Source organism: Trichosurus vulpecula, chromosome 1 (assembly GCF_011100635.1).
Source record: "Trichosurus vulpecula isolate mTriVul1 chromosome 1, mTriVul1.pri, whole genome shotgun sequence".
Taxonomy (NCBI): domain Eukaryota; kingdom Metazoa; phylum Chordata; class Mammalia; order Diprotodontia; family Phalangeridae; genus Trichosurus; species Trichosurus vulpecula.
The window spans coordinates 275,789,781-275,812,656 of record NC_050573.1 but is presented as its reverse complement, the minus strand read 5'-3'; the positions used below and the strand labels follow the sequence as shown (position 1 = coordinate 275,812,656).

Sequence of the window (22,876 nt, the reverse complement as noted above, 5' to 3'; positions counted from 1 at the left end):
AAACAGGGTTCAGTGACTTGCCCAGGGTCACACAGCTATTAAGTTTCTGAGGCCAGATTTGAACTCAGAAAGATGTCTTCCTGACTCCAGGCCTGGCACTCTACTGCACCACCTAGCTGCTTGCCTGATCACATTGTATGCACTTAATAAATGCTAGGTACGACTGACTGATTTGATAGGCTTAGCTTGAGGACTTGTTTTTAATGCTGCAGTTTAAAATAGATAATGGATTGAAGATGAAAAAAAATGGAATTTTCACTTACTTCATGCATATGTTTCACTTTGCTTTCTGTAAGCAAGAGGTAAATGTGACACCTTATAAAATTCTAGGATGATTCAATTATGCTTAGATACCAGATTTTGTTTTATAGGAATCTGCTGCAGTCTGCCATTCTATTTAAAGATAGTAGGATTTAATTCATTGGTACCTGCTACAGTAGTAACTGGCAGGCATTGCTAAAACAGATTGGCTTCATCAGCATTGTTTATAACAGTTTACGAAGTGTTAAGATCTGTGCTAAGATCTAAGATATTAGTTCCATTTCTAAAAAATTCACAAATTCTTCTGTCATCATGATTTGTTTTTCACTATCTCTATAAAGTCATTGAATGCCATGACTAAGTAGGTAAAATGCCAAAGCCATCTTCACAAAAAAAAAATACATAGTTCAACTGTATTTACTCACAAACATCTTTTGTCTTTCTGTAAAAGAGCATTAAGCCAGTGAGCCAGTGGTAAGATGAACTTGGTTTTTTGTTTCAGAATCACTCATCTAGAGTACTATTCAGGGGCTCTCGGTACATCTTAGGGTGCTGTTGCTGCATAGCTTTAGATGTCTAAGCCAGAAGGAATGTAAACAGCTGTTCTTTCTGCACATTGCTATCAGAGGATAGATGGACCCATGTTGCCTTGGTCTACCAACATTGCCCAGGATTGCCATTTTAAAAGCATAGAGATCTACATTGTCTTTGAAGGTTCCAGCCCCTCTCACATTCTTTTATCTTCTGTTCTATGCTTTTCCCTAGAAGTGGACTGAAATTTATAAGATAGCTTCTATAGCACTATAATTTAGTAATATGGTTTAGGTTGAGACTAACTACATAAAGAAAATATAACCTTATTGTGGTACATAAAGGACATGTTTCATGGACATCTTATTGGGCCAGACAGTGGACAAGATATTGGGCTACTGCAGTAAATCACACAAGCATTTATTAAGCAACTGCAATGTGCCAAGAACTGTACTAAGCACTAAAGATACAAAGAAAGGTAAAGACAGTTCTTAGCCTCACAGAGATCAGTCTAATAGAGGAGATAACATGCAAACAAATGTGTACGAACAAGATATACTGGGGACAAATTACAGATAATCAACAGAGGGAAGGCACTAGCTTTAAGGGGGTATCAGAAAAGGCTTCTTGTAGAAGGTGGGATTTTAGTGGAAACCTTAAGAACGCCAGGAGATATATGAGGACAAAGAATACTCCACCTGAAAATGTCTGGAATTGAGAGATGGAGTATGTATCGTAAGGAACAGCAAGGAGGCAACTGTCACTGGATTGTCATTGGATCACAAAATACATGGAGGACAGAGTGAGAAAACTGGAAAGGTAGGAAGAGACCAGGTTATAGAGGGCCTTAAAAGCCAAACAGGATTTTAAAAATATATGAGACTGGAGACAACAGGGAGCTATTGGAGTTGATGGAATAAGAGGGTGATATAGTCAGATTTACTTTTGAAAAATCAATTAGACAGCTAAAAGATGGACTGGAGTGGGAAGAGACTTGGGACAAGACCAGTCAGTAGACTACTGTAATAGCCCAGGAATGAAGTGATGAGGACCTGTATTAGGGTGGCAGTATTAGAGGAGAGAAGGGGGCTATATGAAAGATACCAAGATAGGTAGAATTGATAGGAGTGAACAACAGACTGTATTTGAGAGCAAGAAGTTGAGGATGACATTTAGGTTGTGATAACTTGCTTACGGTAACTGTGATAACTCAGATAACTGGGGGGATGGTGGTACCCTCAAAAGTAATAAGGAAGTTTAGGAAGAGAGGATGGTTTGGGGGAAAATTGAGTTCAATTTTGGACATGATGAGTTTAAGGTGTCCATTAAACATCCACATCATTTGAAATGTGCCATAGGCAGTCAGAGAGGCAAGGCTGGAAGTCTTAGACAAATAAATCTGAAAATCATCCATGTAGAAGAAGAGAATAGGATGCAGGACAGAGTCCTGTTGTTGTCCCACAATAAGCAAGCATGATTTGGACAAAGATCCATAAAGGAGACAGGGCTGGCCAGATAGAACCAGGAAAGGGCAGGGTCATGAAAACTTAGAGAAAAGAGTATCAAGGATTTCTAGTACTGGCAATTAGGAATGATGGGGTCATAAGGCAGTCTAAAAAGTTAAAAAAGTAGAAAAGGAAGCTGAGGCATTGATTGTAAACAGCCTTCTCATAGAATTTAGCTACAAAAAGGAGGTGATATAAAATGAGAGCTAGTGAGAATGGATGGACCAAGTAAGGATTTGTGGGGATGGGAGAAACATGGGCATGTTTGTAGGCAACAGGGAAACTGCCCATTGACAGAAATTTAAGAGAAGTAAAAGAAGGGATAGAAAGGCCACCTCTTCATGTGAGATGGGGTGAAGGAGAAAGTAGAAGACATCCTAGTGATGTAAGGTAAGGAGGTGATTGGCCTCATATTTTTTCAAATATGAGGCAAACATTTTCAGCTGAGAGGCTGTGTATGGGAATGGGAGATAATTTCAGCCATAGGGAGGAACAGAGATGCTGTAAGAGGTTTGAAGAGAGTAAAGCCATCGTGGTGAGTGGGATAGTGAGGCAATTAGGTCAGTGTAAAAGGATTGCATTGTCACAGTCAGGGCCCACTTGACATTACATATATATGTAATGGACCCAGTCAACATGGTTTTGTGGTTAGATAGCTGGATGCCTCCCTATCCCTGTATGCTTCAGATGTCCCATGCCTTCAAAGGGTGAAATATAGTTAGTCGGCTGTTGCTGTCTCCACTACCCCTCTACTGACTCCTCTCCTTCCCCCAGCTCAGACTGCAAAGCAAGTGTTTTCCCTTGAAGAGACAGTGGGAGTAATGAAACATTCTAGTTTGCTAGCAAAATTCTTAAACATGTTACTAAAGAGATGGTTAGTGAACATCTGAAAAAAAAAAAAGGAAGCAGTGATCATAAGAAGCCTGCATAGCTTGATCAGAGACAGGTCGTGCTAGACTAACCTTGGCAGGTGAAGAGTATAGTTTACCACTATTTTAGTAAAGAATTTGAAAATTCTCTGCATGCTATTCATGCAGAGAAGAGAGGGGAGAGATGTGGGACAGATCTTTTTCTATAGAGAAATGTTTCCAGTGGAGAATACCTCAGGGAATTGTGTTTGGGCCTGTGTTAAATTTATTTTGTCATTTACTTGGGCAAAAAAGGCCTAGATGGCATGCATATCAATTTTTTGGATGCCACAAAGCTAGGAGGGAAAGCCAACTACTAGTAGTTAATGTGTAAAAAAGATTGTGACGGGTAAGAACACTGGGCCAAATGTAGTATGATTAAATTATCAAAGTCTCAGTGAAGAAAATTAATCTCACAAGTGCAAGATGCAGTAGGATAGTACTGTTGAACAACAATATCTTGGAATGTCTTGAAAAAGATCTGAGATTTTTGTGGACTTTCAAGCTGAGTATGAATGAATGAATGAATGAATGCTGGGCTTCAAGTCAGGAAGACCTGAGTTCAAATCCAGACTCAAACTTCTTGGCTGTGTGACCTTGGGCTAGTCATTTAATGTTTGCCACTGGAGAAAGAAATGGCAAAACACTCCATTATCTTTGCCAAGAAAACCCCATGGACAGAGGTCCACAGGGTCATGAAGAGCCGGACACAACGGAAATGACTGAACAACAGCAACATGGTGACATGACAGGAGAAAAAAGCTGATGGCACCTTGGGTTGCATTATTTGGTAGTTTCCAGTAATAAGACGATCACAGTGCTGTACCGAGCCTGGGGCAAGCCACTTCCTATCTCTTTTCTTCAGTTCTGGGCACCATACTCTTGGATTAGTTGGAGGGTATTCAGAGGAGGCAACTAGGTCCATGAAGGGCCTCTACTTCAAGGAAATGGTTAACTGTCCTAGAGGAAACTGGAGATGGGGCAGACACGATAGCTGTCTTCACAAATCTGAAGGACTCTTATATGGAAGACAACTCAGATTTGTTCTATTTGGACCCAGAGGGTAGAACTAGGAATCACGGTAGAAATTTTCTGGGTTTTGGTTTTTTTTTGCTTTTTTATTGCTTTTCTTACATTTCTTGCCTCTTTAATAGACCAGATGGCCTCTGAGGTTTCTTTTGGCTCTAAATCTTTGATCTTAAAAATTGTTAGGAAGTTTCTCCTTTTATCAAGTCTAAATCTGCTCCTTTGCACCTTCCCTTCCGTCTCTTTATTCCTAGATTTGGTTTCTGGGGTTGGCAGGATAAGTGTGAACCCTCTTCACGTGCCACACCTTTGAATATTTTTAGTCAAGTACCATATCATATAACTATACAGGTCTTTCTCTACTCCAAATTCAAGACCCCCTAATTCCTCTAACTGATCTTACAGGGCATGGTCTCTTGTTCTGTCACCATCCTGTCCATACTACTCTGGCCACGGTCCAGCTTATCGATGTCTTTACTGATCACATAGCTATTCTTTTTGCCCTTAAAAAGAAATTAGAGTTGCTACACTATTTCTATCAAAGGTAGAAAAACAGTCTATGAATTCTTGGAAGTTACTACAAGGCTGTGCACTTTTTTCTTCTAAATGAATTTCTGCTAAAGATTACAGAAAATGTTAAAAGTTTCTTGTGTGATTTCTAACACTTTAAAAAATAAGACAGGGTATTAAGCTATATTGCTGCTTAGTTTCACATCCATGAAAATACACAAAAGCCTATGAGTACAAGGCCTAAAAAAATGAAAAAAGTCCTACAGTCCTTGAGGAAGGGTATTTAAGTGTATTTATTTTAAGCAAACATTCATATTATTTTAATTATCGAAGACGTTTCAAGGACTATGGTATAAGTAATGGCATTAGTGAAAAAGATCAGACACCATAGTTTAAGTACACTGAAGAGAATTTTGTGGGCCTAATGGCTTTTTTTGTTTCTGAACCTGTTTATGTTTTAAGCATTTTTGGTGGTAGGGAAATATACTGTCACATACCTGATATTATGTCCTTTCCCTCATATTGTAATGAGTATCTGTTCTCTAAGGGACTATTACACACTTTCTGAGGAGACCTTAGAAATTAGCCACATTTAAGCTTTGTTTTAAACATTTACCTGGGGTTACTCTGGGGTGGGGGCAACACACCACAGAAAGACCATGAACCCTCCCATTTAAGGGTCAACCTTCCTCTCAAGTATAAACCTAGTTTATGTTGCTACCAGAGCTTGTGGTAACGGTCACACTTATATCTGTTTTGTATATAAGCATATATGTACTTGTCTCCCTGACAGAATGTAATCTTCTTGAGGGCAGAAACTTCACTTTTGTCTTTGTATCTCTAGTGCCTAAGAATATCATGGACACTTAACAAGTCCTTGTTGATTGATTTGAAACCTAACATACACAGTAATTTAAAAGTCTGTTGAAATTAGTTTTACCAAAACAAATTAATACCTGGTCAAATATGCAATGACACCAGAATAACACTAAATACTCTTCCAAAGGGTTAAACTATTTTTTTTATATAATTTCCATAATCAGGTACAATGTTACACTTTATAGACCCATAGTTCTAGAAAATTGGTAACAGATGATTTGGAGAATCCAGCCCAAGTACATGTAATAAACTTTTTCCATGAGAAATGTGGAAGTAGTGTTCCCTCCTACTCCCACCAGTGTTGAAACATTTGTTTTTATTAATATAATCAACTCTCAATATTAATGGCTTACCTAAGACTTACTTATCTGACACTCCCCTCTCCCCCCAGATCCAAAGCTGCCAAACACACACACAACTGAACTAAAAGTGGGATTGATTCTGGATTATTTGTTTTTGGGTATAATTTTCATCTTTTTTCTTTCATTAGAGCACACAAATAGAAAGACTGCATTCTCCAACTGAACAGTTAATTTCAAAATTATTCTCAAAAGCAACTATGTGTAAAAAGGCCATTTCATATTTTTCCCCTTAGTTTGTAATGCATGGATAGAAGCAGCTGCCCTTATGCAAATTAGCTTTCAGCAGTTCAGGATTTTAAATTCATAAGAACTTCCAAATTTATTAGAATAACATATAGGGAGCCGTAGAGCAAAAATTTGCGATACATCTGGTTAATATAAATTTATCAAATTGCTCTGGAACTGGTTGAGCAATTTTTCAAAAATTTTTGTAACTTTCTACCATATACTGAATAACCTGAATAATTGCACCAGAGTATAGAAGGACTAAGTGACAACTGCCATCATTACTAAAAAGTCTTCATATGAGATTGGCATAAAAGGACCAAAGGTTCTAAAAGGTTAAGAAAATAAGATTTCTTATAAATCAAAACAGTATTTAATTACATCTATTCACTTAGCTAAATAAAGGATGCTAATAATGTGCAGTATGGCTGAGACTATGCATAAAACAAGGCTTTTTGTACTAATAAACTATAAAGAGCTACGTAGCAGCAGTGATGTAGTGGAAAGACTATATGCATAAGACTCTAACACCCTGTTTGGAGTTAACAGAGACCTAGGATCAAATCCTTGTTTTGACAATTACTAGCTATACTGTCATGGGCAAGTGACCATGTTTCTGAACCTGTCATCTCATCTGTAAAATGGGAATACTTGCAGTACCTACTTCATAGGGCAATTGTATGGAAAACAATTTGTAAATGTTAAATTGCAAAATAAATGTGAGCTCTTCTTATTAGGCCTGTATTTCTAGGTACATCAGTTTTGCCACAGAATAATAAGGGAAGACTGAGGTTGACAGAGGCAGAAGATACACCTGGAATAGAATTATGAGCTCTGACTTATAAAGTGTCCCTTTACCTTTCCTTTCTCTCCTCGATTTAGAATAGAGCAAGAGGAAGCACACTGAACTCGATGCATCTAACAGCCCTGAAGCTAACGCTTCCATAGAATCTTCACTGCCTACAACAGAAAGTGGGCAGGTGATGTTCTAAGTCTTAGTGGAATATTTATAGCTATTTCATCAGGGTACTTATTAGAATCATATAATTCTAAAGTTATAAGAGACTTTAGAGATTTGTGATCTGACATCTCCATTACGCAGATGAGGAGACCGAGAGATTTGCCCATGACCACACAGCTTCTTCTCAGACCAGTATTAGGTGTAGTGATGTAGCATCAGCAGGTAATCTAGACATCTACTTTAAGTAAAAGTTCACATTAACCTGGTGACACACGAGTGAAACATATAATGACAATTTACACGAAATCACTATGCTTTGTTCTCTATTTTTAAGAGCTGGTTAATATAAAATTATGACAGATAACTTCAGGCCATTTCCCACAAGAATTATTGCCAAATCTACAATCTTTAGGCCAGATCAGTATGTGTAAGTGTCTGTGAATGCAATCAAAGTAACTTTCAGGTAAAACTACTTTGTGTCACTTTGGAACTAAAAAGCCTATACTTGCAATTAAAAAAACAACCCCATGACGTCTAATTTAAAAAGCTAAACTGTTGATAATTTATAAATGTAAAAGTTGCTCCTCAGCATCCATTCTTAAAATGCTAAAATGGGGAAAGAAGGGGGATATTAATGATTTTAGAGTCAATTTGTTAGCAGAGAACATAAATTCCATTTGGGGTTGATAAGTACTTGGATATTTTTGCATGTCAAAATATTTGTAGAAAATGGTAATGTATCTTCAAAACCACGTGCAATTTTAAAAAGATGTGGTATAATAAAAAAAGAATACTTTTATACATAGGATTTTATTTTGTACTGCTAAAACAATTTCATTATAGGTCAGGGAAAAGAGAAAGAAAAAGATAAAACCACCACATTTAGCAAATTACCAAAGCTTTTCCAGTTTTGCTTTTTTTTTTTTAATCAGGATTTTTCATCTGGTAGATTTATTGTCATATCCCCTTTGAAAACAGACAAGATGCTTACCATATACCAAAGATTACTGGCTGCCACTAAAAGAAAAACTTTACACATTCACTGTACATCTAAGCTGGAAAGCTGTCCTGCATGAAAAATATACTTAGAAATCATGTCAATAAATGAAAAACACACAAAACATTATTATGTTTAAGAAAAAGATTAAAGTCCTCATAATGTGTCACTGAATCTGGATATCAATTCTTTGTGGTGCTATTTTGACACATTAATTCCGCTTGTATTTATGTACTCATACTGTGATTTTATCTACAGTATTCATTAAGGCAAACAACTAATGCATTTCTGAAAGAGGTGTTATGGAAATTGTGTTCAAACAGCAAACATTTGGCATTAAAATAGGTTAACACATATATAGCTTCTAATAATATACATCAAGCATTCTTCTTGGACTTGGATAGTAACAAGAAAAAGATGAACATGCTAACAATGTCAAAAAGATTTAAAATTCAGTGTCCAAGCAATTCCTAACAATGCTTCTGTAGTCATTGTCTTCAAACTCTAAACAGCATAGAATTTATGCAAATGCATTAAAGAATTCTAGCTTGGCAAATATACCCAAGCAGGTTATTAAACTATATATACAGAAAGTAAATGATAAATACAGAATTAAAAGAGACCTGTTTTTCCTTATAGCCTTGAAAATTGACAAACTTTTTGAGGACAGTTCTACAATATCAAACATCAGGTAACCAGAGGTGCTTGGAAAACCTAACTACACAAACTGATTTAAAATACTCCAATGACTTCTGTAGTGTTTAATACAATTCAGTTTGTAGTCAAGGGCACAAGACAACATTTAACAAAAATAATCACATCAAGTAAACTAGAAATCAAATGCAAATATATATGAATACAATCTCCAAAATCTGTCTTTAAGTGAACATTAACCATTTATTCAAAGTTATACAAGAATTTGAAGGATAAAGTCTTCTGCGACATAAAAGCCATTTCACAATAGTTTCATGTCTCAGCTGAGCAGTGGGAGAGAGGGTGAAAGAACAAGTTAGTAGGCCCCATTCAGGCAGCTAGAAAGTAAAAATAGGCTCAACAGCAGCCTCCACCAGCTTGTTGTCCTCCCTGACTGCCAGCGTGTGTTGCATTAGTAGCGGCATGCTGAGGGCCAATTTTAATGCCATTTGCCTGAAATAATTAAAAGGAAAACAGTGAATTTCATCTCGGAAAAAAACAAATCTATAATACTTAAAATAATATTTTTCAAGTCTTTTCTTTAATTCATCTGACTTTCCACATTACAAAGTTTAGCAAGTACTCATATAGCACAGTGCCTAGTCGTAATTAGAAATGTGAAATCGCTAACAAGAACCTTTTCCTCTGAAAAACAAAACACCATGGCATTTTATTAAAAAACACCTGCTAACCAGAACAGGCATGGAGTAAACAGCTCCTCAAGATGGTGGGATGTTTTATGAGGTTCTTGTAATGTAAAATATTTTAAATATAATTTTATTTCAAATAAATTTTCAAAGAGAAAAACACTCTCAGCCCATGCTGCTATAATATAATATAAAACATCTCCTTTCTGTTCCATGTTGAATCAGCTGTACAGGCTAAGGGCATACGAGTGTTCTGTGTCATCAATAATTTCTATGATCCCCAAAGACATGGCAACTGGCCAAAAACCCACACACAGTGGATTTCTTTCATTCATCAAACTCACACTTATATCTTAACCCTCACTCCCTCAAGTGGATTTTACCTAAAAATACAGCACTTTGAGAAAAGTAATACAGTAGCTTCAGAAATTAAGCTCTTAAGGAAACTTTGCGTCACAGTAAATCTCAGATTTATAGTGCTTGGCAGTTGTTCTGCAACACTAGTAGCCTTGGGGTTTCTGGCACTAGCTCAGTATTGACAGCAGCTGATGTGGTTTCTTTTCGCTCTTTTGACTCCTCTTTAATAAAAAGCATGCCCTATGGCTCATTGGTTTTGCCCCCTCTGGGCTGGTAGCAACTTCTTGAGGAATCAAGGAGCCAGACTTGGCATTAAGCCAAATAAATAGCACAGACTGTTGGCTCTTGACAGCATATTGCAATCAAAGCTCCATAAGGCACAGTAAAGCAGTCAGTTACTATATGAAACTAGACAGAAACAATGAAGGGGCCTTTTTAAATACAGGCCCCAATTACTGTTCAATTTATATGGCATCAGTCTCTGATGGCATCTCCTTTAAACTAACAAGTCCTATGGTCACATTAATAAGTAAAAAAGGACATTATTTTTAAAACCATAAAGATTTATGAGCATGAATGCACATATCATAAAATGTAAGGAATTTACTTTGTTCTTTAGAAAAAAAGTATATAACATTATTTTCTACATACAAGTGTTGTTGAAATAATTAAAGCCTTGTTTATGCTTAGGCCAAGGGGAACAAACAGCTACAGTTTTACTCTAACTTCCCTATACAGTGTTTTCCTAACTTTTAAAATTACTGCAAAAATCTCTTTCCTTTTCTTCCTCTAACTATGCAAGCACGAAGACAGTGAACAAAAAGTAAAAAAGTTTCTACAGAACAAAATTTTTATGTAATATGAAACAAGGCCATTCAACAAATAATTAACAGTGATTATTATGTGCAAACACTGTGCTAGGCACTTGAGGGGATACAGAGGTAATTAAACTATCCAGTCCCTCTTACATGGAGCTCATTCTTGTAGGGGCTACATGACAGATCTCTTGTTAAAATTCTAAAGCATATCATATGATCAGTGCACAATGAGACTTATCTCCTTAGGTTAAATAAAACTTCATGCAAAAACTTAATTGTTTGCTTTATAATAGCTACAAATTTTACAACATACAGACTATAATCAGCTCAAGATAATCTTATTTAAACTCACAACAGTGTGCAGTAATTCAGCCCCCCGAAAAACTGATTGTGTTGTACTTGGTGTAATTTTCAAAGTGCACTGGATAGCTCAGAGAGCAGTACATCTGTTATCGTCAGTAACATGCTCTCTCTTCACCTATATACTGGAAAATTATTCCTCAAAGCAGATGACACCATATGGACAAGTGGATGAAAGTGGATTTTCTTTCCTCTTTGGGGGATTTATATTATTTTGTGTTGGTGCATGGATGGATAGGGTCACTTACATTAATCCATTTTCATCACAACTTTTAGTGACAGTCTACTATAGTGGCAAGCATAAAAATGCAAATATCATTAGATATGTCAAGATTTTAGTTTGGTTATGAAAACCTTGTGTAATGTATGTTGTCAATAAAATTTTTATAACATTAAAGACTTTTGTTATGAAATTTGTGCATTCTAGAATTAATGTTTCATACTGTTTGTGTTTTTTATCTTGAAACTAAATATTAGACAATGAAAGAAATTACCTCATTATTAATGTCAAAAACTCCTTCTTGGATTTTTTCATAAATTTCTTTCGCTGTATTAATAAATGCCTAAAAAAAAACCACAGGTAAGATTATTCTTTGAAAAAAATAAACACCTATAGTTCATAAAGATAAAAATAAGTTACAAATACAGAAGCAATACTTGAGCAAAGGGGGTAGACCATTTAACCTATGTAAACAATATCACCTCTTGCAGTATCAACTGTAATTTCTAAACTAGACAACAACTTTACTCAATAAGATGGTTTTTAAAAAAAACAAAACTGCCTTCCACTAGGATTACAGTAGTGATATTCTTTCAGCTTTACACCACAGGCCCAAAACAGGCTCAAGAAAACAAGATAACACTATTCAAATCTTATACTATTCTGAACAGTTTTAACATTTTTCTCCCACAGTATGACTAAGTTATACTTTCAATTAATCTACACTAAATTAAATCCAGAACAAGCACTATACTACCTGACATTTAAATAGAAATTAGTTACAAGTAAAAAAGGAATAAAAATGAAGTATATAAACTCAATAACAGCTAGAGGACATGGTATTTGACGAAGTGACAAACCGTTGTTAATACTATCAATAATGCATATTGAATTCCTTCAACCCAAGTTTATGAAAATTCATGCAAGGATTCTATCCCCTCAGCAGAAGCCCACTACTACTGATACAGACCTAACTCAAATATAAAAAAGTAAACAGGATTCACAGAGAGGAACAAATCATAGCCCTCGTCATTTCTACACTGGAAGCATTTGACTGCTGAACTTGCCACCAGAGCTTTGTTTCCTAATTAACAGGACTGATATGTTTTCACCTTTAAAGGCCTTACAGCTCCCCAGAGTAATCAATCTACTGCAGCTCAATTACTGCACCAAGCACACACCATAGCCAGCGAAGGAGACTTGAACGACTGCGGCAGGAAAAGAGAGATATGAATATGCATAAACTCTAAGTGGGTGATCGAATCATCACAGAGGGTCATGAGAATTTGCGGCAAAATAATGAGAAGAATTAATCATTGCAGATTCACAAGGCACTTAGGAAGTGAGTACCTTTTCAAATGTGCGCTGGAGTTGCAAAGAAAAAATTGGCTTTTATCCAACTTTGAATTGATTCACATTCCTCAAAATTGAAGTTTTCCCATATAAAAGAGGAAAAAAACACCCTTATCTTTGTTTCCAATAACATTTCAATTATTATGATGGTCTTATAAACCTGACTAATTAAAAAACTATAGTCAGAAGCTTTAAAAATTCACAAAGCTAGAATTCCTTGGAGGGAACCAACTTTTTTATATTTAACTAAAACATAAGAACCACAAAGTCCTAGAACTGGTTATAACTTCACATTAAATACAAATTTACACTTTAGCAAACATTGTTAAATGTGTCAAATTATGTAAATAAATTGCCCTCTTGCTAAGTTAGCCGAATCTATTTGAAATTAAAACAGTGCAACTGAATCTGGAGAACTGTGCTATTTAAAATTTCATGAGTCACTAATAAATTTATTATACTTACTTTATAAGATTTCATTTGGTAACAACTTTGAAGTGCCCCTATAACTAATGGACTAAAGACGTGTGTATTTTATAGTCAGAAAATGTATAACACTCATTGTACAGGACTGCTTTCATTACAAATAAAGGTATTCTAGATGCCTTTTTGTAAAGCTCCTATAACCTTAAACAACCTTTAGAAAAAGGAAAATTGACATAGCTTGACAATTATAATGAGAAAGCAAAAGAGCTGTTCCTAATCCCAACCCTAACTTCACAAGAAAATGTTAAATTCATGAAAATGGTGACATTATTCAACCATAAAATTCAACACCTCAAATTTAAAACAGGTATCTGTTTAAAAGATAACATTTATGTAGCACTTTATGTTCTACAAAACACTAAAGCTCATTGAAATGACTTGCTATATCTAGGTCAAGTGGCTATTGAAATGGGAGGAAGGATTCAAACCCAAGTTTGATGATTCAAAATCCAGTGTTCTTTCCACCACACAACAGCTATATTCTCTATATATTGAATAATGGTTTTTCTCTTTGTGATTATTTCATATTCTATGAAGACTCATAAGGAAAAAAGTATTTTTTAGAACTCTAGATGACAGACACTGTACCACTTGGCAGTAGCTTTCAAAACTATCTTTGGATAATTCTTTTAAATTATTTTCTAGAAGCATTATTTATCTATTTGAAGTGAATTATAGCTTCAAACTGAAAAGTGCACGCTTTGAGAACATGGTATTTAACAAACTGTTAATACTAAGCGAAATTAATCTGACTTACATAGTTGAATCATACTTTTAAAAATAATATTTTACTTAGCCTTGAAAAATAATTATTTGTGTCTGAATTTCACAAAACACTGACTTTTATGGGGACAGGGCATATCCTACGAAGCTTATTTACAAAAATAGTTTACTAACCGGGGAATGAGAAATAAACAGGTAATATAACATGTTCCAAAGCGTGAAGATAAATTAATATAATCATGTCAAATTGGAAACACTTCCCACTATTTAAAATAAGCAGGAATCTACATGGAGTATCAATTGTAATTACCTTGTCCCAAAATCTTATTTCCTAACAACTACAGTAACATTTTACTTATCTAGATATCATTTATACAACTTCAACGACTTGGAATATACTGGAGAACCAAAAAACAAAAGCCTTTGGGAAATCAAGGTAGATGTTAAAAGCTCATACACTTAATAGAAGAGACTCTCAGTTAGGAGTCTACTCACAAGCAGAGGCTATATTTTGCCTTTCTTTATATTCCAAGTGCTTGGCACAGTGCCTGGCTTAACCATAGAAGGAACTTAATAAATGTTTATTGACTAATTTTAGACATGACTTTTAAAAATATTGTTTATTTGACTCCCTAAATTACAAAAGATTCAAAACAGAGTGACGGTGATGAAGAAGATCTTCAAAGGGCAAGTTAACTGACACTGACTACAATAATTGGACAACTGAAGACACTGGACAAGAACTCAAAACCAAATCAAAACACAAAAACCCAGCAGTGTGGTACCATTCCTTACTAGCATCATTGTATAAGAACACTCCACAGTGATGGCTCAGCAATCAAAAAAGGTGAAATTAGATTTGGTTAAGAAGTCAGAGTAGTATTTAAGACATAGTTAGAAATATTAAATTATTAAAATGGTTAAATAAAATAAAAATGGCATTGACACCTGCCTCCTACTACTTAGGGTAACCTTGGACAGGTCTCAGTTTTCTTATCTGGTAAATGAAGGGTTGGACTAGCAGATTATTAAGCTCCTTTCCAGTCCTAAATCTATAATCACATAGTCTGTGTGAATTTTTACGTTATTACCAAGTCCAATCCTATAAGAGATTGACAGGTTTAAAATCTTTAATAAAAGCATCATAGAAACCATTAAGAATTACAAGATGGAATATGTGCTTTTATGGGAAGCTAAAACACTTGACATTTCAAACTAACAATTCACTTTTCTTTTTAAAAAAATTAATTTTTAGTTTACAACATTCAGTTCCACAAGCTTTTGAGTTCCAAATTTTCTCTCCCTCCTTCCCCTTCCCCTCCCCAAGACATTCAATCTGATATAGGCTCTACACGTATATTAAAACCAATGGAACGAACTACGAGCAAGAAGAAACGAAAGAGAGAGCAAAGAGTATGTTTTGATCTGCATTCAGACTCCGTAATTCTTACTCTGTATGTGGATAACATTTTCCATCATGAGCCTTTTGGAATTGTCTTAGAACCTTGCACTACTGAGAAGAGCCAAGTCTATCAAAGTTAGTGATCGCACAATGTGGCTGTAACCGTGTACAATGTTCTCCTGGTTGTGCTCACCTCACTCAGCATCAGTTCATATAATTCTTTCCAAGTTTTTCTGAAGTCTGCCTGCTCGTTATTTCTTATAGCACAATAGTATCCCATTACATTCATATACCACAGTGTGTTCACCCACTCCCCAAATGACAGGCATCCCTCAATTTTCAGTTCTTTGCTACCACAAAAAGAGCTGCTATAAATATTTTTGTACATGTGGATCTTTTCCCCATTTGTATGATCTCTTTGGGATACAGCCCTAGAAGTGGTATTGCTGACTCAAAGGGTATGCACATTTTTATAGCCCTTTGGGCACAGTTGCAAATTACTCTCCAAAATGGTTGGTTGAGCTCACAACTCCACCAACAATGCATTAGTTTTCTAATTTTCCCACATCTTCTCCAGCATTTATAATTTTCGCAACAGTTTACTTTTCAAAAAGGCTAATTTTGTCCTAGAAGAGTTGCCTAGTACACTACAAGGTTAAGTGACTTGCCCAGAGTCACACAATCAGTATATGTCAGAAGTGGAACTTCAACCCAGGTGTTTCTGACCTTGAGGCTGGCTCTTATCTTGCTATCTCTTTTCATATCTCTAACTGATTTTAGAGTCAACACTGAAACAACAATATCTCCAAGTATGAGATAAGTCAATGACAATGAAACCTTTGCTTCCACTGATTTTACATCAACATTTCTTCTTCCTCAATATTAAAAACATGAAGGTAAAAAATAATAGCTATCTCCAGGCCACCTTGATTAAATTCCAGGTTCTTTTCCTCTAGCCCATTAATCCTCTTACCTACTTGCTGCTCTTTCAAGTCCTGGGAACAATACCTGGGTGATACCAATAATATAAAAACTTTATCTGACTTTGCCTAGTGTATATAGTATTCTTACTTTCAAATATTTTTTACCATATAGCACAACACTTTTATAGGTATCTAGTGAAGCATTTTTTTTAAAGGGGAAAGAAAACTTGGTACTTACTCTTACTGAACTAAAAATCTGATTAAGGAATACACAGACACACAGAGACACAAGATAACAATAGATTCCGGACTAAACAAGCATAGTAAGTGAACTTTCACTCAAAGACTGCAAGTCAAGGTTGAGGTGCTAACCATAAGAAATCAAGGTAATAAGCTACTTTAAATAATTTTTTAAAAAGAGAAATAAGGTAGAAACACACAAAAACTGTGGGGTGAGATATAGATGCGCATAGTAAAAATAAAAAAGTACAAACATAAGACTTCCCCATTGTAACAGAGTAATATTTGAATTTTTTCTTTATGTAACATACTGCCATCTGGTGGCTATAATGAAGTTGCTAAAGCTCATTTGGAGCTGCCTACTACAGTATTTCACTTAAACATTTCTAAATAAACGTCAACATAGACAAGGACATATATATATTTTTCCCCCCAAGGGTCAGATAAAAGACTGAGAGACAATGGATAGGGTGCAGTTTCATGTTCCTCCCAAATCCTTCTGAACACCAGGATATAACCAAGATATCCATTGACAGATTTCATCTTTCCTGCTATCCTTCCCCTTTCCCTGTCAAGCATCAGGTAGAAATGTTGATGATCAGCTGCTTGACAAGGGGAGGAAAAACTGAACGAAACCTGTCAATTCCAATCATTTTCAGCAGTTCTAATATAAGAAATTAACTACTAGTTAAATAGAGTATATTATAGAACTTAAGATATTTGTAATTGATGAGTATTATGGATGAATACACGTTCAACTAAAACTGTCATAGTCCCAGCTCCACTCTCACAACGTTCCATGCCAACTCCAATTACTGACTTCCATTTTTATAATATGACATTACTATAAAAGAAAAGGTGTCTGAAACAAACTTATCTCACTGATATCATCTGCTTCCCTATATAATATTTTCTCCTTTATTTAATTGTGACTCCTTACTTTTGTTTCTGTAAAGCATTTCCTGTCTCTGATGGAAATATTGCCTTGGTTTCTGCCCCCACAGATTTTAATCATGTTTCCTGGTCTTCTGATTCTTGGATTTCCTCATACAGCCTAAAATTCCTCAGGACAAAGCAAAGAAGGTAAAACTGCTCAACTCTTATTGATGCTTTCTGTTATCTTTGTCAAGAAGTTTCTCTGTTAAGAGTCAAAACAGGCAAATTTGGTGTTTATGGGAAGTCTCATAAAATATGCCATGGGTAAACATGAGGAACATATTAAAAAATTTACAAATTTAGTGGGAGTAGAGGAGAAAGTTCTCCAGGTCATGAGGACCCAAATGCTAGGGAAGCTGCTGCCTGGAAGAAAAAGAAGAACAGAATACGGTAAGGCTGGGTAGGACAAGCTCACCCAGGATGTTGCCACTGGGGGAGGAAGCAATGCTATGGTAGCTTCCTACTTTAATCTTTCTTGCTATTCAAGTGGTAAACTCATTTATTTCTATGCAAGGGTCAGTGCCCTGGTCACAGTCACCATAATACATCACTGATTTCTGGACTTGAAAGGACAGAAGAAAAATTGCTAATGTGGAATCAAAAAAGATAAGAAAGGAGAGGGTAAGAGAATATATTGACTGCCCTCAAAAGTGCCTTGAAAGAGGCTCTGATGAACTGTATCCTAGCGTATGGAAGCAACAGGCACTGTCAGTACAAAAGATTTTGGAGAAAAGGGTACTTCATGATTGGAGAAGGGCAAATGCTGTCCTGGTTTTCAAAAAATGCAAGAATATTAAGTCTGTAAATTAATAGGCCAATGATTTTGACTTTGATTCCCAGCAAAATACTAGAATGTATTAATTGCTGCAGAGATTAGTGAGCAGAAGTGGTAAGAACAAAGATCAATTATGTCATTATTAAAAACAAGTGGTGCCAGACTAACCTCATTTCTGACAGGGTAATTCAAATGGAAGAGAAGAGGAATGTCATGGATGTAGTTTACCAAAATGTCAGCAAAGCAACTCACAAATTTTATTTTTGTGGTTGTTCACTCCTCAAATCTACCTTTCACTGCTGAAGTTCAATGCCTACTTGTAAAGAGGTCTCCAATGCAGTGTCCCAGGAATCTGTGCTTGGCCTAATGCTGTTCAACACTTTAATCAATGACTTGAATAAAGGTATAGATGCCATGTTTGCCAAATTTGCAGATGATAAAAAAATTGGGAGGGACAAATAATATGCTGACAACAACAACAAAAAAACCCCCAAAACATCTACAGGCTAGAGCAGGGGTCAGAAACCTGTGGCCTAGAGGCTTGTAAGTTTGGATTCAGTGAAAGGGCTCCACTTGAGAACCTAGAGGGCCACATATGACCTTGAGGCCACAGGTTCCCCACCCCTGGGCTAGAGTCTTGGGCCAAATCTAAGCAGTATTAAATTTATTAAGAGATCAATGTAAGTATAAGCATGAGTGAATTTGAAAAGGAATGAACTTACAAGTACAAAATAGTGGAAGGATGGCTATAAAGAAGTTTAGATGCAAATGGCCTGGGGATTTTAGTGTAGCTAGGAAGGAGCACTCATTCAGTAGCCAGACTTCAGAGTAGTCATTATTAATTCAACTTTAGCTTCTCAGGAGGTTTCTGTGGTTATGGAAATGCATTAAACAAAGAAAAATACAAGATAGGTTATACATCTAAAGCTGGAAAGGATCTCTGACGTCATCTAGTTCCACCCCTTCATTTTACAGATAAGGAAACTTGAGGCCCAGGAAGTTTAAATGACTAGCCCAAGGTCATATAGACAGTCAGAGATGAACTCAGGTTCTCTTACTCTAGAGCTAAATGCTAGTATTACTATCAACAATATTCCCCCAGTATTAGCAACTCCCTACCATCTCCCTAAGTGATGGTAGTAAAGGAGCAGAGATGGGGGCAGAGTGCTTATCCTTTTCAAACAAAATAGTTTTTTTTTTAAATCATATTCTTAAATACAACATTTAAATATACAAAGAAAAAAGAGAACTGTATAAGGCAAATCTATAAGATTAGTTGTTAACATTAATTCGTCAATTGGCACTCCAAATTTGAATTTTTTGTCCATTAACCAATGAGTTGATTCACTCAGGAAATGAACTATTATCAACAGTGACATTCTTCCCATATAAATGAAACCAACAGACATAAGCAAATTGCAGCTAAATGGAAGGATGACTCACAGGTTCTCATGTTTTCAAAGGTAACAAGATATTTCATGCAATTCTTGGTCATCTTATTATACAGAGCTCATTATGAGCAAAAGCAAGACACCATGAAGATGACTTCAACTTAAGCTATCCAGACCTGTTGCAAAGGATGAAGATGTAGAGAAGTTCTACCAAGAGGAGCTCGCACAAGATCTTTTAAATTTGAGAACTGTGAACTTGGTTTTGTTAAAGCTATCTTGATAACTATTTCAATATAACTGGTTTCCTTTGTAACACTATGTATTTTATTCATTTAAAAACATTATTTTGAGAAGAGGTCCATAAACTTTACCAGACTGCCAAAGGGGTGTGTGATGCCAAAAAGGTTAAGCATCTTTGCTCCAAACCAAGTCAACATACATTTTAATACTTCGTTTCTTTAATCTGAGGGTGAACAGGATAGAAGTGAAAAATGCGTTGAACAATACAGCTTGGAATTAAGAAATAAAAGAGCTGCCTAAGGCTTGTAGACTCTTTAGAGGCATCATGCATATCTCAAAAATAGTTTCTTCAAGCAGTTGGAAGGTGACAGAGCAAGCACTGAACAGTATGATAGAAAAAAAATAAAAAATGATTGATTACGGATGAGGGTGAAGGTTGGTCATATCTCAGCAGTCTGTGCACTCAGATCGTAGGTGTGTCAGAAGTCAAAATAAAAACCAAAAGATGAAGAGAAAATGAGATTGTATAATTATAATTCCAATCTAACCTATTGCACTTGAAGCTGAAAAATGGAAAGGTATAACAGTAAAAACAATGACTCCAATTACCATTTCCCACAAACTCTCAAAGAAGAGTCTGAAGCATTGCATTAACTGCTTCATTCAATCACCATCTGATCGCTTTGATAAATCGTTCCCACAGTAGCCAAAAGCAATGCTGACCAAGAATCTAGAAAGAGGATCCCAAATAAATTGGAAAATGGAACAAATATGCCAGCATTTCTATAGCAACATATTTCTATCCCTAGACAACTAGATCTTAAAATTTCAGTAGCTTATGTGCTAAATGAAATAGCTCTGGTCATAGAAAATATCCAGTGTACAATACAAACAGAAGTGAAATTCTTTACATATAAGTTCCTCTAGATGCTCCAGTTTGCATACAATGGAACACTGTGTAGGTGTCATCAAAGAGATTCACAACCACTCTAAAGAGTGGTCTAAAGAGTTCTGCTTAACCGCTTAAAATTACACAGCATTTGACAACATTAAGATACTTTCTGACAAAATTTTTGTTTAAAAGAAACACCAACAGTCTCCTGGTAATGCTATGTAGTTCTAAGTCTTGGAAATGAAAACTTGGAATACTAATACCTCTGAAATCAAAAGGCAATGTAGTTAATTCATGGTGGGAAAAGTAGGTTTTGGTGAATTACTAATAATAAAGTGCACATCAAAAGTGGCACGAAGTACTTACTGTCCAGGAAATGAAAAAGGAAGCAGGCCAGTTATACAATACAATCAAGGCATAAGATGAATAGCCAAGTGCTATGATGATACTGATGTAATGTTGAAGGAACTAGAGGAAGGCAACCAGAACGTTGGGTAGATCCTTCACGGAAGAATTAGGAGATGGATGTGGGACAGAAATTTTGTAGGAGAAGGTGCTGATGGGCTATAATCTGCAAAAAAAACCACTTTGGAGAAAGTAGTCACATCAATGAGATCAAGGATCCACTATACTACTCAATTTTTTATCTACATATTTTACTTTTTATGAAAAGATAGGATGATTATCTGAATTTGGAGAGATTGGTGTCTATCACAATTCTTGGCACAAAGTAGGTACTTAAATGCTTCTTGAATTAATTTAGGCCCTCCTCAAACTCAGTGGCTTGAAACTAGCTCCTAATGCCATCCTCTGCCCCTCATCTCAAAGCAGATAAATGATTATCCTTTACTATGATCCAGTGATTAAGTTTCTTCATTGGTAAAATAGTGATGATGATAGCACCTACTAAACTCACAGGGTGGTTATGAGAGTCAAAATAAATAATACATGTAAAGTGCTTTGCAAATCTTGGTGTTACATAAATGTTAGCTGCTCTTATTATTAAATTTATTGTACTGAAGCTTGCACCCTGTTCACTGAGAAACTGCTAGAAAGTGTCTGCCTTTCTTACATACAGCCTTCACTTTCTCCATTAGTCAGCCAATTAATTTAAGTGCTTACTATGTGCCAGAGCTTGTACTAAGTGCTGGGGATACAAAAAAGGGCAACAGTCGCTGCCCTCAAGAGGCCCACATTCTAACGGGAAGATAAAATACAAATAATCAGATATTTGAATATGGTAGATGTAATGTAATCTCAGAGAGGAAAGCAGTAACAATTGGTAGACCAGAAAAGGCCTCTTGTGGAAGCTGAGAACAGAGCTGAACCTGGAAGGAAGATAGGGAAACCAAAGGGTAAAATAGGTGAAGGCACATGAGAGAAAGGCAGTGCAGCTGGATTGCAGAATGCATTGAGGGGAGGAGAGTTTCAGAAAACTGGAATGGTAGGAAGGGAACAGGTTATAAAGGCCTTGAAAAGGCAGGCAGGGGATTTAAATTTGAGGCTGGAGGTAATAAGGAGCCACAAGATTTTACTGACTAGGAGAATCACATGGTCAGAGCCCTGCTTTAGGAAGATCACTTTGTTAGCTCAATGGAGATGGATTAGAGTAGGGAGAGACTTGACACAGGCAGATCTGCCAACAAGCTATTATAACAATCCAGGCACAAGGCATGAAGCAGGATGGTGTCTATAAAAGTGAAGGGAAGGTGATGTACATGAGAGATAATGTGAAGGTAAAAACATGATTTAGCAATAGACTGAATATATGGGGTGAAATTGAGGAACTGAAGATGATACGAAAGCTGCCTGTTTGACTGGGAGGACAGTGGTACCTTGAGGAACAGGAAGAATGTAGCAGTAGGGTTTGGAGGAAAAGATAATGAGTTCTATTTTGGGAATATTGAGTATGAGATGACTTCAGGACATCCAATTTGAGATATCTAAGAGGCAACTGGAGAGTACTAGTATAGGAGAGAGACTAGGGCTGGATAAACAGATCCAGGAAACCTCAGCATAAAGATAACTAGAGTCACAGGAGCTAATGAGATGTAGAGAGGCAAACAAAAGAGGGGCTAAGAGAGAGATGGTGCAATTCAAACATCACTACTTGCTTTGACAGCTGGTGTTGGAGGATTCCATGATGATGAAATGGATACTGTTTGACCTCTAGCAGGATGCTGTCGCTCTCTTGCCTTCACAAATTTGCAAAATAGTATGTATGTATGCAGAATGATGTGGTTGGGGTGGGGGTC

General features: G+C 36.1%; 1 protein-coding gene across 1 annotated transcript in view; it reads right to left on the bottom strand.

Moving 5' to 3' along the window:
• Positions 1-7,959: 7,959 nt before the first annotated feature.
• The window catches only part of RAB2A (RAB2A, member RAS oncogene family), a 116,434-nt gene continuing 101,517 nt past the window's right edge, over positions 7,960-22,876 (bottom strand). Inside the window, exons 7-8 of the mRNA XM_036755046.1 lie at positions 11,535-11,603; positions 7,960-9,311 (exon numbers count right to left, since the gene is read on the bottom strand). Of these exons, the coding sequence (XP_036610941.1) occupies positions 9,216-9,311; positions 11,535-11,603 (165 nt within the window). The 3' untranslated portion in view covers positions 7,960-9,215. The remainder of the gene's footprint in view (positions 9,312-11,534; positions 11,604-22,876) is intronic.